Source organism: Scyliorhinus torazame, chromosome 5 (assembly GCF_047496885.1).
Source record: "Scyliorhinus torazame isolate Kashiwa2021f chromosome 5, sScyTor2.1, whole genome shotgun sequence".
Classification (NCBI taxonomy): Eukaryota; Metazoa; Chordata; class Chondrichthyes; order Carcharhiniformes; family Scyliorhinidae; genus Scyliorhinus; species Scyliorhinus torazame.
Genome location: NC_092711.1, coordinates 88,608,759 through 88,627,253, shown reverse-complemented (window position 1 = coordinate 88,627,253; position 18,495 = coordinate 88,608,759). Strand labels below are relative to the sequence as shown.

Sequence of the window (18,495 nt, the reverse complement as noted above, 5' to 3'; positions counted from 1 at the left end):
CTAGTCGCCACATCCCGACACCTGTTCGGGAGAATTCAATGTCCAGGGTCAGGGTCCCAGGTTTGATTCCTGGCTTGGGTCACTGTCTATTGGAGGCTACACGTTCTCCCCGTGTCTGCGTTGGTTTCCTCCCACAAGTCCCGAAAGACGTGCTGTTAGGTAATTTGGACATTCTGAATTATCGCTCTGTGTACCCGAACAGGCGCCGGAATGTGGCAACTGGGAGCTTTTCATAGTAACTTCATTGCAGTGTTAATGTAAGCTTACTTGTGACAATAAAGATTATTGTTATTATTAAGACGTGACCTTGTTTTTCAGAAGCCATTTGAGAATCTCTAATGGCTCCTTCTCCACCACAGTGATCAGAAACTGAATCTGTTAGGATCCTCAAGCATCTTCCCTGTGATTGTGGGGCCTATCGTTCCCTGTCTCTGATTTGGAATGTGGGAACTCCGTGAGTTACCTTCCAATCTCAGGAAGCAATCCTTGACTCTTGATCTGTTGATGATGCAGCAAAGACCCAGGCTCCTGTCCCATTTCTTTACACATCCTGGTGTTGATGCTTCAGAAAATCTCTTTGCTTCAAAATATCCTGCATGTTTAGAACATGGACTGAATAACCGACTCCTGTTCCTCTTTCTGATGCCTTGATTCAATCTGAGCCCATAAATCAAAATTGCAGAAAACCAAATTATTGATGAATATTCTGTTGACAAATGGAGTCTCAGAACCAACGAATTCCTTCAGTGCAGAAGGAGGCCAATCGACCAATCAAATTGTTGCCTTTTCTTCTTTTACTCTGTCCTTTCTGTGGCTCAGTTCCAATGATGGCAATCAGTGAGTTTGCCCTTCTTTCTATGTTATCTATATTCTAATGCTTCGCGTCGCCAGGAATCAAATGATACCACCACAAGGTTCAACCGGCTATCGATCAAAGAGCCAAACACCAGTTAGTTAGTTCAAGGTCAAGGCTATTTTATTTACACACAATTAGTCATGCAACATAAACACTACTAGTTAACTACACCTATCGACTATGACAACCTGTACTTAACTTCGGACACCCGGTTTAGGTCAGAGAAACAGTAGCCACTGTTCGATTCTGGATCTATCGAGTCCGAAGGAGTAACTGCTGCTCAGCGGGACTCATCCGTCTGGTAGCGAGCGTTAAACTTGGACTTGCTTCTGGTGTTGTTGCAATTGGAGATGGCCGGACCGGGGTACCAGGTCCAAGAGAGGACGAACATGTGGCGAACTCTTCTTATTCTTGGGGGGGGTTTCGTGCTCTTTTGGGTGGTCCTTCAGTTTGGACCCTACTAATTGGGTGATCCCTGATCACTCTGTTCGATTCCTAACCAATAAGGTGAATAACCTGTAACTCCAGCATTGTGGGAGCACCTTCACCACACAGACTGCAGCGGGTCAAGAAGGTCAAACATCATCTTTTCCACAGGTAACTGGGGATGGGGAATATTTGCTGCTGATCTTGTTGGTGAAAGGACAGGGGAGTGGGAGGAGCTGATTTGCTCTGGCAAAGAGAGCCAGCACAGACAGGACTGGCTGAATGGCCTCAATCTGCATTGTAACCATTCAATGATTCACTGATAAAGAAGCGACGCTGGAGACCAGGGAACAACCTCTAGAACCAATGACCAACCTGATACAAAGCGGCTCTTCATTGATCTGGGAGCTGCGGCCCTGGTCGGTGTAAACGGGGGGGGAGGGGGGATCCGCTCAGTTTATTCCCGTGGTTTCCGGAGCCTCTCCGTCCACCCACCGGATCCTCCGCCCCACCATCCCCCCCTTTACCCATTGTGGACCCGTCTGCCCATCACCCGCACTGCGCATGCTTCACTCACAGTCCAGCCCCGCCCCTCACTCACTACCATTGGTTGGAGGACCAGCTGCTCCCGTCCGGTCCTCCAGGCCAACCCTCACAATTCCTATTGGTCCGGTACCGCCGCCAATCACTCCCTGGGCATTGTCACCGTTCGGGCTGTGCCCGGCGCATCTGCAGTTCAGGTTGTCGCTGACGATGCGAGGAGCGGGAAAGAAATAATCAAGCAACTTTCAGGATTGTAGCCGGGAGCAATAGAAGCTGCGGAGTGAGCCGGGAGGCTTCATAAATACCCCGTGGAGGCTTCAACTCCCGACTAAAATGTTAACGGTCCCGTCTTAAACAGCACCGAATAGAGTGAGAGCTGAGCGGTGACAGGCCCGGGTTACCGGCCGCCATCTTTACAGAGAATAAGGTGCCTGGACCGGATGGCAACTCTCCCGGATTGACTGACTGGAGTCTCCAGGATTTTATTTTAATCATTTGTGGGAGTCACTGGCTGGGCCAACATTTATTGCCCATCCCTAATTTCCCTTAAACCGAGTGGCTTGCTCAGCCATCTCATTGAACATTACAGCGCAATACAGGCCCTTTGGCCCTCGATGTTGCGCCGACCTGGGAAACCACTCTAAAGCAATTCTACACTATTCCCTGATTGTCCATATGTCTATCCAATGACCATTTGAATGTCCTTAGTGTTGGCGAGTCCACTACTGTAGCAGGCAGGGCATTCCATGCCCTTACTACTCTCTGAGTAAAGAACCTACCTCTGACATCTGTCTTATATCTATCTCCCCTCAATTTAAAGGTATGCCCCCTCGAGGCATCACCATCCGAGGAAAAAGGCTCTCGCTGTCCACCCTATCCAATCCTCTGATCATCTTGTATGCCTCAATTAATTCAGCTCTCAACCTTCTCTCTAACGAAAACAGCCTTAAGTCCCTCAGCCTTTCCTAATAAGATCTTCCCTCCATACCGGGCAACATTCTGGTAAATCTCCTCTGCACCCTTTCCAATGCTTCCACATCCTTCCTATAATGCGGCGACCAGAATTGCACGCAATACTCCAAATGCGGCCGTACCAGAGTTTTGTATAGCTGCAACATGACCTCATGGCTCCTAAACTCAATCCCTCTACCAATAAAAGCGAACACACCGTACGCCTTCTTAACAACCCTCTCAACCTGGGTGGCAACTTTCAGGGATCTATGTACATGGACACCGAGATCTCTCTGCTCATCCACACTGCCAAGAATCTTACCATTAGCCCAGTACTCTGTCTTCTTATTATTCATTCCAAAATGAATCACCTCACACTTTTCTGCATTAAACTGCATTTGCCATCTCTCAGCCCAGCACTGCAGCTTATCTATGTCCCTCTGTAACTTGTAACATCCTTCCGCACTGTCCACAACTCCACCGACTTTAGTGTCATCTGCAAATTTACTCACCCATCCTTCTACGCCCTCCTCCAGGTCATTTATAAAAATGACAAACAGCAGTGGCCCCAAAACAGATCCTTGTGGTATACCACTAGTAACTGGACTCCAGTCTGAACATTTCCCATCAACCACCACCCTTTGTCTTCTTCCAGCTTGCCAATTTCTGATCCAAACTGCTAAATCACCCTGAATCCCATGCCTCCGTATTTTCTGCAGTAGCCTACCATGGGGAACCTTATCAAACGCTTTACTGAAATCCATATGCACCACATCAACTGCTTTACCCTCATCCACCTGTTTGGTCACCTTCTCAAAGAACTCTGTAAGGTGTGTGAGGCACAACCTACCCTTCACAAAACCGTGTTGACTATCTCTAATCAAATTATTCCTTTCCAGATGATTATACATCCTATCTCTTAGAAATCTTTCCAAGATTTTTCCCACAACAGAAGTAAGGCTCACTGGTCTATAGTTACCGGGGTTATCTCTACTCCCCTTCTTGAACAAGGGGACAACATTTGCTATCCTCCAGTCTTCTGGCACTATTCCTGCAGACAAAGATGACTTAAAGATCAAGGCCAAAGGCTCAGCAATCTCCTCCCTAGCTTCCCAGAGAATTCTAGGATAAATCCCATCCGGCCCAGGTGACTTATCTATTTTCACACTTTCCTGAATTGCTAACACCTCCTCCTTATGAACCTCAAGCCCTTCTAGTCTCGTAGCCTGAATCTCAGTATTCTCCTCGACAACATTGTCTTTTTCCTGTGTGAATACTGACGAAAAATATTCATTTAGCACCTCTCCTATCTCCTCGGACTCCAAGCACAACTTCCCACTACTGTCCTTGACTGGCCCTACACTTACCCTAGTCATTCTTTTATTCCTGACATATCTATAGAAAGCTTTAGGGTTATCCTTGATCCTACCTGCCAAAGACTTCTCATGTCCCCTCCTGGCTCTTCTTAGCTCTCTCTTTAGGTCCTTCCAAGCTAACTTGTAACTCTCGAGCGCCCTAACTGAACCTTCATGTCTCATCTTGACATAAGTCTCCTTCTTCCTCTTGACAAGTGTTTCGACTGCTTTAGTAAACCACGGTTCCCTCACTCGACCACTTCCTCCCTGCCTGACTGGTACATACTTATCAAGGACACGCAGTAGCTGTTCCTTCAACAAGCTCCACATTTCCATTGTGCCCATCCCCTGCAGTTTTCCTCTCCATCCGATGTATCCTAAGTCTTGCCTCATCGCATCATAATTGCCTTTCCCCAGATATAACTCTTGCCCTGCGGTATATACCTATCCCTTTCCATCACTAAAGTAAACATAATCGAATTGTGCTCACCTACCTTCAAATCTAACACCTGTCCTGGTTCATTACCCAGTACCAAATCCAATATGGCCTCTCCTCTCGTTGGCCTATCTACATACTGTGTCAGGAAACCCTCCTGCACACATTGGACAAAAACGGACCCATCTAATTTACTCGAACTGTTGCGTTTCCAGTCAATATTTGGAAAGTTAAAGTCCCCCATAACAACTACCCTGTTGCTTTCGCTCCTATCCAGAATCATCTTTGCAATACTCTCCTCTTCATCTCTGGAACTTTTCGGAGGCCTATAGAAAACCCCTAACAGGGTGACCTCTCCTTTCCTGTTTCTAACCTCAGCCCATACTACCTCAGTAGACGAGTCCTCATCAAACGTCCTTTCTGCCACTATAATACTGTCCTTGACTAACAATGCCACCCCTCCCCCTCTTTTACCACCTTCCCTGAGCTTACTGAAATATCTAAATCCCGGCACCTGCAACAACCATTCCTGTCCCTGCTCTATCCATGTCTCCGAAATGGCCACAACATCGAAGTCCCAGGTACCAACCCATGCCGCAAGTTCACCCACCTTATTCCGGATGCTCCTGGCATTGAAGAAGACACACTTTAAACCACCTTCCTGCTTGCCGGTACACTCCTGCAACTTTGAAACCCTACTCATGACCTCACTACTCTCAACCTCCTGTATACTGGAGCTACAATTCAGGTTCCCAAGCTCCTGCTGAACTAGTTTAAACCCTCACGAAGAGCATGAGCAATTTTCCCCCCCCAGAATATTGGTACCCCTCTGGCCCAGGTGCAGACCATCTCGTTTGTAGAGGTCCCACCGACCCCAGAATGAGCCCCAATTATCCAGAAATCTGAAACCCTCCCTCCTGCACCAACCCTGTAGCCACGTGTTCAACTCCTCTCTCTCCCTATTCCTCGTCTCGCTATCACGTGGCACGGGTAACAACCCAGAGATAATAACTCTGTTTGTCCTAGATCTAAGTTTCCACCCTAGCTCCCTGAATTCCTGCCTTACATCCCCATCCCTTTTCCTACCTATGTTGTTGGTACCTATGTGGACCAAGACTTGGGGCTGCTCCCCCTCCCACTTAAGGATCCCGAAAACACGATCCGAGACATCACGCACCCTGGCACCTGGGAGGCAACACACCAACCGTGAGTCTCTCTCGTTCCCACAGAATCTCCTATCTATCCCCCTAACTATGGAGTCTCCAATGACTAATGCTCTACTCCTCTCCCCCCTTCCCTTCTGAGCAACAGGGACAGACTCTGTGCCAGAGACCTGTACCCCATGGCTTAACCCTGATAAGTCCCCCCCCCCCCCCCCCCCCCCCCCCCCGCCAACAGTATCCAAAGCGGTATACTTGTTACTAAGGGGAACGGGCCACAGGGGATCCCTGTACTGACTGCTTCCTCCCAGCCCCTCTCACCGTCGCCCATCTATCTTTATTCTTCGGAGTAACTACATCCCTGAAGCTTCTATCTATGACCAACTCTACCTCCCGAATGATCCGAAGTTCATCCAACTCCAGCTCCAGTTCCCTAACGTTGTTCCTGAGGAGCTGGAGATGGGTGCACTTCCCACAGATGAAATCAGCAGGGACACTGACGGCGTCCCTCACCTCAAACATTCTGCAGGAGGAACATTGCACTACCTTCCCTGTCATCCCTCTAGATAAAAAAAAAGGAAAGAAAGAGCTTACCTGTTATTCACTCCCCTTCTCAGCAAGCACTCACTCAGCAACCTCTGCGACCCGCACGATAACACATGAGGGAAAATAAATAAAAACTACTTACCAGTCACCAGCCAATCCCTTACCTGCAGGCTGTGACGTCACGGTTCAACTTTCCACTTCTACCTGCCCTCGAGCCTTCCTCTTGATCCTTACAGCGGTTGTTTTTTTTTGGTTAGAGGAGGGGGTAGGGAGGGAAACACTGAAGTGTTTCAGGTTTAAGTGTCACTTGACAAGAGCTCCTCCACAAACCACCTCCAAGTTAGGGTGACCACACAGACGTATGCAAATTTCCCCTGCAACGGTCAATCGGCAGCTCCGCTGTACTGCCCTCTGCTGGATGCTTGTCTTCACTTGAACAGCTAGGGTCTCTTGTTCAGGTACGCCTCCAAGTTAGGGTGAGCACACGGACGTATGCAAATTTCCCCTGCAACGGTCAATCGGCAGCTCCGCTCTACTGCCCTCTGCTGGATGCTTGTCTTCACTTGAACAGCTGGGGTCTCTTGTTCAGGTACGCCTCCAAGTTAGGGTGAGCACACGGATGTATGCAAATTTCCCCTGCAACGGCCAATCAGCAGCTCCGCTCTATTACCCTCTGCTGGATCCTACTGCCCTCTGCTGGATCTCGGAGGGCATTTAAAGAGTCAACCACATTGCTGTGGTTTGGAATCGTGTTGGCCAGACCAGGTAAGGATGGCAGATTTTCTTTTCTGTTCATTCACGGGATGTGGGTGTCGCTGGTTGGGCCAGCATCACTAATTGCCCTTGAACTGAGTGCATCGCAGAGAGCATTTTAAGAGTCAGCCAGCTGACTGTGGATCTGGAGTCACATGTAGGCCAGACAGAGATTTCCTTCACTGAAGGACATGAGTGAACCAACAATCAACAATGGTTTCATGGTCATCAGTAAACTTTCAATCAATTCAAATGTTACCGTCTGTCTTGGTGAGCCTGCTCCTTACACACAAACTGGGAGTCGGCCCCTCGAGCCTGCTCCTTACACACAAACTGGGAGTCGGCCCCTCGAGCCTGCACCTTACACACAAACTGGGAGTCGGCCCGTCGAGCCTGCTCCTTACACACAAACTGGGAGTCGGCCCCTCGAGCCTGCTCCTTACACAAACTGGGAGTCGTCCCCTCAGGTCTGCTCCAGTATTCAATAGGTTTGCGGCTGATCTAATTTTAAAAAAAGAATTTGGAGTACCTAATTCTTTTATTTTCCAATATTGTTCCCTTAAATTTAGAGTACCCAATTATTTTCTTCTTCCCAATTAAAAGGCAATTTATTGTGGCTAATTTACCTACCCGGCACATCTTTGGGTTGTGAGGGTGAGACCCACGCAGACATGGGGAGAATGTGCAAACTCTACCTGGACAGTGACTCGGGGCTGTGATCGGACCCATGAGGCAGCAGTGCTAACCACTGCGCCACCGTGCTGCCCCATCGGCTGATCTAATTTTAACCTCAATTCCACATTGTGGCAAACACCGATAACCTTTCACCTCCTTGCTTATCAAGAATCTATCCAGCTCTGCCTTAAAAAATATCCAAGGACACTGCTTCCACTGCCTTTTAAAGATGTGTTCCAAAGTCATAGAATCTCTACAGTGCAGATTGACCCAATTCAGCCCATCGAGTCTGCATCGACCCTCCGAAAGAGCTCCCCACCCCACCCTCGTAATCCCACCCAACTTGCACATTGTTGGAGACTAAGGGCCATTTAAGCATGGCCAATCCACCGAACCTGCAGACCTTTGAACTGTGGGAGGAAATAGGATCACCCGGAGGAAACCCACACAGATACAGGGAGAACGTGTAAACTCCACCGTCACCCAGGGTCGGAATTGAACCCGGGACCAAAAGAGAAAATGCAGGAAAATCTCAGCAGGTCTGGCAGCATCAGTGGGGGGAGAAAGGAGCTCACATTTCGATTCCAGATGACTCTTTGTCAAAGCTGAAAGACAGAGAAAGTGGGAGATATTTATACTATAGGTGAGGGAATGAAAGATGAGTCATAGACTGGGTCCCTGGTGCTGTGAGGCAACAATGCTAACCACTGTGCCACACCCTGTCCTACAACCCTCAAGAGAAAAAATATCCTTATCCCCATCTGAAATGGGTGGCCCTTTATTTTGCAACAGTAACCCCCCTGTTCTAGATTCTCCCACAAGAGGAAACATTTTCACCACATCCACCCTGTCAAGACCCCTCAGCATCTTATATAGTTCAATCCAGGTTTTACCCAAAACTTTACATCTGTGTCCCGACTGCTTGTACGATCAGTGAATGGAAACAGTTTCTTTGCCCACCCGATGGAAATTTGGCCTAAGCTTTTGTCCCTGAATCAAGTCTCCCTCAACCTCCTTTGCTGGAACCATTCTGATAAATCTCCTCTGCACCTTCTCCAAGAATTTTCACATTCTTCCTGAAGAGTGGTGACCAGAGCTTTATAAAGATTCAGAGAATAGAAGTAGAACCATAGAATTCCCAAAGAGCAAGAGGCCATTGGGCCCATCAAGTCTGCACCGATTGTCTTGAAGGGGCACCCTGCCTAGGCCCACACCCTGTCCCTGTAACTCCATAGCCCCACCTAACCTGCACATCCATGGACACTAACGGGCAATTTATCAAGACCAATCCACCAAACTTGCCCTTCTTTGGACTGTGGGAGGAAACCTGAGCACCGGGTGGAAACCCATGCAGACACTGGGAGAAAGTGCAAGCTCCACACACACAGTTGCCAAGGCCGGAATTGAACCCGGTCCCTGGCACTGTGAGGCAGCAGTGCTAATCACTGTGTCACCGGAAGCCTGGCTTCCCTGTTTAGGAATCAATATTACTGTTTATGAAGCTCAAGATCGAATTTGCTTTGCCATCTATTCTCTTTAATATGTCTTGTAGAAACACAAAATCCCTCTTCACCTCTTTCTCTCTCCTCCCAAAGGGGCCAGTTGGGTGTTTATGGTCACTTTTGTTCCCAGTGCCTGCCCCACAAATGACCAGATTCATTCAGCTCAATTTCACAACCTGCCTTTGTGTTTTTGTGGGTTCCTTCTCACTCTATTTTCTGTTTTGAATCAGTTTCACCGGGTGTTCGAAGGAAAGGCTTCAACGTCCGGAAACACAAACCAAGCATCACATCAGGATCTGACAGAGCCTCAATTTATCATATCCTGAATATCAGCGGATTTTGAACATGGAAGGAAAAAGCATCGTTCACATTGGGGAGAAACCGGACACGTCATCAGGCCTCACAAGCCACAAATGCAGTCACACGGAGAAGAAACCGTGGAAATGTGCGGACTGTGGGAAAGGATTCACTTACCCATCCCAGCTGGAAATTCATCGACGCAGTCACACTGGGGAGAGACCATTCACCTGCTCCAAGTGTGGGAAGAGATTCACTCAGTCATCCAGCCTGTCCACACACCAGCAAATACACACTGGGCAGAGACTATTCACCTGCTCCATGTGTGGGAAGGCATTCAGTGATACATCCAACCTGCTGAGACACCAGCGAGTTCACACTGGGGAGAGGCCGTTCACCTGCTCTCAGTGTGGGAAGGGATTCACTCAGTTGTCCACTCTGTCCGGACACCAGCAAGTTCACACTGGGGAGAGACCATTCACCTGCTCCAAGGGTGGGAAGTCTTTCACTCGGTCATTCCACTTGCTGAAACACGAGCGAGTTCACACTGGGGAGAGACCGTTCACCTGCTCCAAGTGTGGGAAGGGATTCACTCGGCCATCCCACCTGCTGAGTCACCAGCGAGTTCACACTGGGGAGAGGCCGTTCACCTGTTCAGAGTGTGGGAAGGGATTCACTCTGTCATCCAACCTGCAGAATCACCAGCGAATTCACACTGGGGAGAGGCCATTTGCCTGCGCTCAGTGTGGGAAGAGATTCACTCGATCATATGACCTGCAGAGCCACCAGCGAGTTCACACTGGGGAGAGACCATTCACCTGCTCCAAGTGTGGGAAGGGATTCACTCGGTCATCCCACCTGCTGATTCACCAGCGAATTCACACTGGGGAGAAGCCGTTCACCTGCTCACAGTGTGGGAAGGGATTCATTCAGTTGTCCACTCTGTCCGGACACCAGCAAGTTCACACTGGGGAGAGACCATTCACCTGCTCCAAGTGTGGGAAGTCTTTCACTCGGTCATCCCACTTGCTGAGACACGAGCGAGTTCACACTGGGGAGAAGCCATTCGCCTGCTCAGAGTGTGGGAAGGGATTCGCTCAGTCATCCAACCTGCAGCAGCATCAACGAGGCCACAAGTAACCACAGTGAATGATTTTGTTGTTAATTCCACATTCAGGACTGAACTATGTTCATTTCTGCTGATAACAAACTCCAGCCCATTTACAGGGGCTAATATTCTAGCTAAAAGTCAAATAAATTAGATTGGTTTTAAATACGCAGTGTGTTGAAACTTTCCAATATCTCTGACACAAGTTAGTTCCTTTTGAAGTACTCTCGCTCTCCCCTGTCTCTTCCATCCTCACCTCCAACAAGAAGTGTGAGGAGCTTGTGGAGCTTCTTTGTGACTGAGATTGTGTAAATCCGATCAGCTGCCTCTGCTGCTGAGAGTTTGGCTGATGATCGATAAATGAGAGTTTGGCTGATGATCGATAAATGAGAGTTTGGCTGATGATCGATAAATGAGAGTTTGGCTCAAGATGGATTGGAACTTTATGGGAAAAACAAAATGTTAGGTAAAGCTTTGTGTGAAGAAATGTCAAGACAGGCTTCTGGTAGCAAAAATGTATCACTTGTTTTTGAACCAGACAAACTGCAATAACGGCCTTGGGAATGGGTGCACTAGGCTTAAAGATAATTATAATTGAGGCGGCTGAATTATAATTGAGCTGAGAGCACAGATAGGGATGCGAGGGAGCTGCCCTCAGAAATGAACCAAAAATGTATAAATCCTGCTGTTAGATGTATTGACTTTGGCTTGCTATTGTGACTCTCGAGACACAGTGGTTTTAGCCCCGGCCGAGAAATAAACATGTTAAAGTTACGAGGTGTTCGACTGATCATTTCATCCGGACTGGCTGCAAAAGAATCCTCATTTGGTGTCAGAAGTGGGATTTCACAGGAGGCTTCCTGGAACCTGACGGCATAACAGTCTGATCGCATTCGGACGCTGAGGAGGGACTTTCGCACCAAACGTGAGTACCCTTGTTACCACTTTGGTTTCCCCCTCTGCTGTCCCGAGTGTGGCCACGCCCTGCTGTTCGGTTTCGGTGGAGATTCTGACGAAATCAAAGCAGTCCGGCGAACCCGTTACGAAGAAGGGTTGGTGTTATCAAGTTCCCTGGAAAGGTTGGACCTTCCTAAAGTACCGGGTTGGAGTCCCTAGAAGGTTGGACCTTCTTAAAGGTACCGGGTTGGAGTCCCAGGAAGGTTGGACCTTCTTAAGGTCGGGGTCCCGGGAAGATCGGACCTTCCTAAAGTACCTGGTTGGAAACCCTGGGAGGTTAGAGTCCTCCCTAAACAGTCCAGGGTTTGGAGTCCCTGGGAGGTTAAAGTCCTCCCTAGAATCCCGGGTTTGAGTCCCTGGGAGGTGAGAATCCTCCCTAAAGTACCAGGGTTGGAATCCCTCGAGGGTTAGACCTTCTTAAACCGGGTTGGTGCTATATGTTCCCTAGAAGGTTGGACCTTCTTAAAGTACTGGGTTTGAGGCTCTGGAGGATTGGATCTCCTAAAGTCCCTTAAGTACCGGGTTGGAGTCCCTGGGAGGTTAAAATCCTTCCTAAAGAACCGGGTTGGAAACCTTGGGGGGGTTAGAGTCCTTCCCCTAAATAGTCCGAGTTGGAGTACCAGGGCTCCTTAAATCTCTGGGTAGGTAAATGAGTGATGATGATCCTTAGGGTTGCCTAATACCTTCACGATAAAAGGTGATTTTCGATAAATAAGTATATCAACCGGTGTCTAGACTTGTTCGACACTTCGGGTTGATCAGATTGAATATTACGGAGAACGGATAACTCTGTCCAAATTATATAATTAAGGGTGCGGATAACACCTAAAGGAAACATAATAAACAGGGCTTGACCGTTGGGTGCCCTGTCGGAACATTCAAACAATTTCTTAAATCTGTTCTGTCTTTAATTCTCTGAGTCTGTCTGTTTAAATCAGTCTTCTCTTTCTCTCTCTTTTCATGTTTCATTTCCAGACTTTGACCTAAAAATCACTTTCGAACTGTTTGATTTAGCCTTTTGATTGGGCAATGGGGCAGGATAACCCCGTTTAAATTCTTGATTGAATAGGCGATTTAGGATCGCTACCAAAATTAAATAGGAAACCACAAGGATCATCCGAGGATAGGAGACAATGGGTAATACTTTAGATAGCACAGCTGATAGTGGAAGCGCGCTTCAAACTCTTTGTGAACAGTATCCGGAACATTCTCAGCAGCTGCGGCAGTTCTCGGGAGAATTGCATAAAAATTTGGGAAAGGGGAAATGGCCCCTGGGAGGATCAAAAGATTTGCCTACGGTTATAGAGGGACAGCAGATTATTTGGCAACATAACCGTAGCTCCACAGCTAAGAAATTGATTGAGTTATGGCGGGAGTACTGCCAAAAAATTAATTAAAAGATGCATCTTTATTGGCTAATTGGCAGGCTAACGCTTTAAAATTGGGTATTGAATTAACAAAAGGGGGAATTGTTAAGACTGCGGGTGGGGGGTTTGAAAAAGGAATATGCCCACCATAGAAAAAGACCTAAGTCTGTAAACCCCCCATTTCTAAATCAGGACCGTACGGTCAAATGGCCGGCCTTGCCTTGACCGAGGGAGACGATGAGGATGACCCTGAAAATTGCCACTATAGGGGGTGACCGACCGTTACACCGCCACTACGACCGCCTCCACCTTACATTCCCAGGGTTCTGATTGTAGTTTAAACTTCTAAAACAAATGATGTTTCAGACAAAAAAACCTCTTTATTCCTCTGGTGTGACCATGTTAGAAATTTCATTAAAGATGTGTACATTCAAGCCCTTTATCCACTGCTCCCCCGCCACTATCACCACCTCCACCGTCGCAAGGAGGTCCGGCAACTCGCACTCGTTCTAAAACCCGTGCTAATCAATTCCCACAGATGAATCAAGAGTTAGTCCTGGAAAAAGAGGGGGCACTAGAGGTGGATTTCCCTGATTACCCAGACGATTATCAGCGGCAGTGTCAGTTTCCCATCCGGCAAGTTCCCAATATAGCACACAACCCTGCCAACCCCCGGGGCCCAACAACCAGGCATTTCAAAATAATTATTATAATTAATAAATTAATCATATTTGATACTACTGATTCAGTATTAATAAATTATACAATATAAAACAGTCAAACAGTTGATTGATCAGTAACATTTCAATAATAGTATTTCAGCTCAAATTCATCCATTGGGGGTACAGTTGGAAGATAAGTTGGGGTGGATCAAGTTTTTGATTTCTTTTTGGATATGTAATGCCAAATCTTTAACTTCTTTAGAGTTATTGGGAATGAAAGTACAACATTCTGCACTTTGACATCTTCTGGATTATACACAAAAGCTTGTTAAAAGGGTTAATTTTCTTGCAGAGACAAAAAGAGGCGTATAGCTTGGAATGATGCCATTCGCATCTCAAAACTCCAAAAAATAAAAAAATAAATATTTGACCCTCAAATGGACTGGGAGTAAAAGTTGGATTGCTGCCAAATTCCCGTTATCAGGTGTCCTTGAACGATCTGTTCCTTTTAATCTGAGTTGTTTTGGTTTTTGTAAAACCAGCTTCCATTGTTTGAAGTTTTAATTTCCAGGCTAATTCTAAACATTTATTTTAAAATATCAGAAACACAATAACTTATTAAACATATAGGTTTTCTGTAGATGAATTTGTCGATTCTATTAAAGAAGGCACTACTAGCAAGAGATGTTGGTTTCTTAAAATTAATGAAGCAATATTCAGAATAATGACAGTTCTCTTAAGTTGACAGTTCTTGACTATCCCTGTAGAATTCACTAGAGGCACTTATACAGAATCTTATTCGGCAACAAGCTGACTCACCAATACCAAATGCTGATCTGAACCTATTCACCGATGGTAGTTCATCCATCGGTGAAAGGGGGGATAGATTATCAGGGTATGCAATTGTTAACCAACAAGGAGAAACGCTTTAAGCAGCAGCATTCGAAATTCCCTTTTCCACCCAACAGGCTGAACTTTTTGCACTTATTCGAGCTTGTGTATTAGGGAAAGATAAAATTGTAAATATCTACACTGATTCCCGATATGCCTTTGGGGTCACACACGATTTTGGCCAATTATGGAAAAACAGGGGATTTCTGACGTCAGCAGGTACTCAGATATCTCAGAAACAATTAATTACATAATTATTACAAGCTCTAATGCTTCCAAAACAGATTGCGGTTATAAAACGTGCAGCACATACAAATGGAAAAACTTTAGTGGATGTGGGCAATAGGCAGGCGGACCATCAGGCCAAAGAGGCTTCTCGCTTAAAAGACGTGGTGGTCCCCAAAATGATGAGCCAGACTAAAAACCTAGATAGTCAGTCTCCCTCTGAAAAGCCAATGCCGACCATCACTGACGTCATTTAATTACAGGAGGACGCTCCTGGCTGTGTAAAAAGACTATGGGAAGAATTGGGATGTTGTTATGATTCTGAAAACAAATTGTGGGTCACCCCGGCAGGGCAGACTTGTATGCCCGATGCATTGGCAGCCTGGGTTACCGAATGTGTTCACTTTGCAACTCATTGTGGTGCGCGAGCTATGGGTGATGTATTGCTTAAAACATGGTGGCATCCACGACTGCAAGATATAGCACAAAACATTAGCAGTCGTTGCCTAGTATGTCAGCAGTATAATCCTGGTAAAGCAATACCCTGTGAAAGGGTACCGGAAGGTCCCTTTGAGACACTCCAGATGGATTACATTGAGTTGGAAAGATGCCAATGTTATAAACATGTATTAGTTATTGTTGCTGTATTTAGCAAATGGATAGAAGCTTACCCCACTGTAGATAACAAAGCTTCCACGGTCGTAAAAGATGCGAGAAATTGTTCCTAGATTTGGGATTCCATATCGATTAAGCTCTGATAATGGACCTCATTTTGTGGGACAGATTAACAAAGAATTCTGTGCTCAGCTGGGCATAAAACAACAGTTGCACTGTGCATATAGGCCACAAGCAGCAGGAATGGTGGAGCGTGCCAACCAGACATTGAAAACCAAACTAGCCAAATTACAGGCTGAGACAGGCGCTACCTGGCTCAAACTATTACCCATTGCCCTTTTTCAAATTCGCGCTACACCCGCAGGAAAAACCCGATTAAGCCAAGCCGAGATATTGTACAGAAGGCCTTTTCACACTCCATGGGATCAGGACAAACCAAAAGATGTCAACTTTCACCACATGACCACGGAAATGGCCAATTACGTTATAGCTCTAACAAAGATTTTAAAAGGCCTCCACTCGCGGGTCCGAGCAGCCCATGGGGAGATACCCCCCTTATCCAGTACTGTCACCATTAACCCAGGCGAGTACGTTATGATCCGGAACTGGGTTCGGAAAGGATTAAAACCCCGATGGGAAGGACCACACCAGGTCCTACTCACTACTCCCACTGCTGTAAAAGTAAAAGGCAGAAATGCCTGGATCCACATCCACCATTGTAAGGTTGTGAAAATGCAATAGAGAATAACCCTCTGTTCCGAGCCCGAAGTAATAACTTCAGCATCATTCACGGGATGAAGGACAGCCTTATTATCGTAACTTTTGGAAACTTGAGGAGAGGCCAAGCGAAGAACCTGTGGCCCCAAGGGAAGACGGACTCATCACCTGTCGAGGAGACACCTTACAGTGTACCAGTCAAGGCCCAGGAGAAGGACCTTGGAAGGTGACCCCTGCGGACGGATGTTCGGCCTACGTACAACGATGCAATCGGACCATACTCATCAGTGGAGTGACTAAGGGCAACCTACCCTGTCATCAGGTCAACTGTAAATGGGACTATAGCTGCAAAAACAAAAAAAAGACTGTACCCTTGGGATGCGTTGACCAAGGGAGGGCAAGGCTGCGGGAAAAAAGGGAATTACAGGTAAACATGTATCTGTATATGTCATATGTGTACGCAAAGGATATGAATGTTTCTGGTTGCTGGGTATGTACACATATCCCGACCCATGCTAAGGGAGGGTTCCCCCTCAGACCTGTTCCCCTCAACCTGTCAGAAACTGTAGAATGGTATATTTACCAGAATGGTACTCGTCAATCCCCCAGGACTATAAGAATTGCATCTATGGTAAAACACCCAGACGGCGGGGCAGCTTCTAGTTTATCATTTCTCCCCATATCCCCAAGACCTTGGAAAGAGGGGGGCTATCCAATGAACACCTTTGAGATGTGGTACCAACCAAGTTATAACAAATCCCACCAGCCTCCGTTTCTTACCCTCATTAATACCACCAACATGGGAAGACCACTGGGAATAATATGTTTGGTAAGGAATGTGGTTAAAGGGATATTTGTAGGTGCTAGTCAATGCGAGCACAGATTTGTGGTGGCCAACATATCCGAGGTCTATCCCGTATATACATCTCCTCAGTTTTATGGGTGTACACTGGACGTCCCATACGCAAATGGGACAGGTACCTTCAAGTACTCCCTGATGGCCCAAGGGTTTGATGTGGACAAACTCACTTCATACAATGGGACGTATTTTATTTGTGGCCACAAGGCATATGCCTGGCTGCCAGAGAATTGGACGGGATCCTGTTATATGGGGTATGTAGTCCCCTTTATACACCACCTCACCAATTTAGGCGACCATTACCAAATGATGAAGGGACAAAAGAGAGAAATAACCAAAACGCAACGATACTTTGGGATCCTGCTTCCTCATGTCAGGGTAGCTCTTGCAATAAAGGAAATAAGGAAGATAGCAAAAATCCTGGAAGAGGTAGCAAACGACACCACTGAAGCATTGACTGAGATAAATAATGAAATGGTGGCAATAAGAACCGTAGCCCTACAAAACCGAATGGCCCTCGATTACCTCCTTGCAAACAAAGGTGGGACTTGTGCCGTGATCGGTTCGGAATGTTGCACCTATATCCCCGATAGTTCGGAGAACATCACCCACCTCGTGGATCATATCCGCACAGAGGTTAAGAAACTGCATGAAATATCAAGAGATGGGTGGTTAGATTGGTTGTTTGCCGGATCATGCGGGTCTTACCTAGTGCATGGATTGATAATCCTGGTAGTTGTAATACTTGTAATAATGATGCTTAGCTTCCTGATGAAATGCTTGTGTAAAAGTGTCAGTGCAGCAGTAATTTCTCAACAGTTAATGCAGCAACATGAAGTGCGCCTTGAAGAGTTAATGGATGTGAAAGAAAGTGCAGAGGAACGTAAGAAAATGATAGAAGTACAGATAGAATGGCAGAGACTGAGACGATTGGCTATGGATTAGAAGTTATCATGAAATGATAAAAGGGGGGGAATGAGAATATGGCTCAAGCTATAGAATGACGTAGTCTGGCGCTAGAATCAAACTTTACGGGAAAAACAAAATGTTAGGTAAAGCTTTGTGTGAAGGAATGCCAAGACAGGCTGCGGTCACTTGTTTTTGTACCAGACAAATTGCAGTAACGGCCTTGAGAATGGTTGCGCTAGGCTGGAAGATAATAATAATTTTATTTTTTAAAAAATAATTTTTATTAAAGGTTTTCATAAAATATCAATAACAAAATGAGAAAGAGAAAAGAACCCAACAGGGTTAAGTACAAAACACAATCTAATGGAAGATAATTATAATTAAACTAAAAGCACAGATGAAATGCAAGGGGGGCTGCCTTCAGCAAAATGGAATGTGAGGGAGCTGCCCTCAGAGATGAACCAAAAACGTATAAGAACTGCTGTTAGATGTATTGACTTTGGCTTGCTATTGTAACTCTCAAGAGATACAGTGGTCTTAGCCCCGGCCGAGAAATAAAACATATGTTAAAGTAACGAGGTGTTCGACTGATCATTTAATCCGGACTGGCTACAAAAGAATCCTCACGGGCGGCATGGTGACACAGCGGTTAGCACTTTTCCTCAGGTCGCCGAGGACCCGGGTT

The 18,495-nt window shown here is 46.5% G+C and overlaps 1 protein-coding gene across 4 annotated transcripts in view; it reads left to right on the top strand.

Annotated features, from left to right (window-relative positions):
- Positions 1–18,385, top strand: part of LOC140418835 (uncharacterized) — a 28,030-nt gene extending 9,645 nt beyond the window's left edge. For 2 of the 4 annotated variants that reach the window (XM_072502465.1, XM_072502466.1), the window contains one exon: positions 9,434–18,385. In XM_072502465.1, coding sequence (XP_072358566.1) covers positions 16,476–17,846 — 1,371 coding nt within the window. In that variant the 5' untranslated portion in view covers positions 9,434–16,475 and the 3' untranslated portion in view covers positions 17,847–18,385. The remainder of the gene's footprint in view (positions 1–9,433) is intronic. The other 2 variants (XM_072502464.1, XM_072502467.1) reach the window with 2 other exon arrangements.
- Positions 18,386–18,495: the final 110 nt, after the last annotated feature.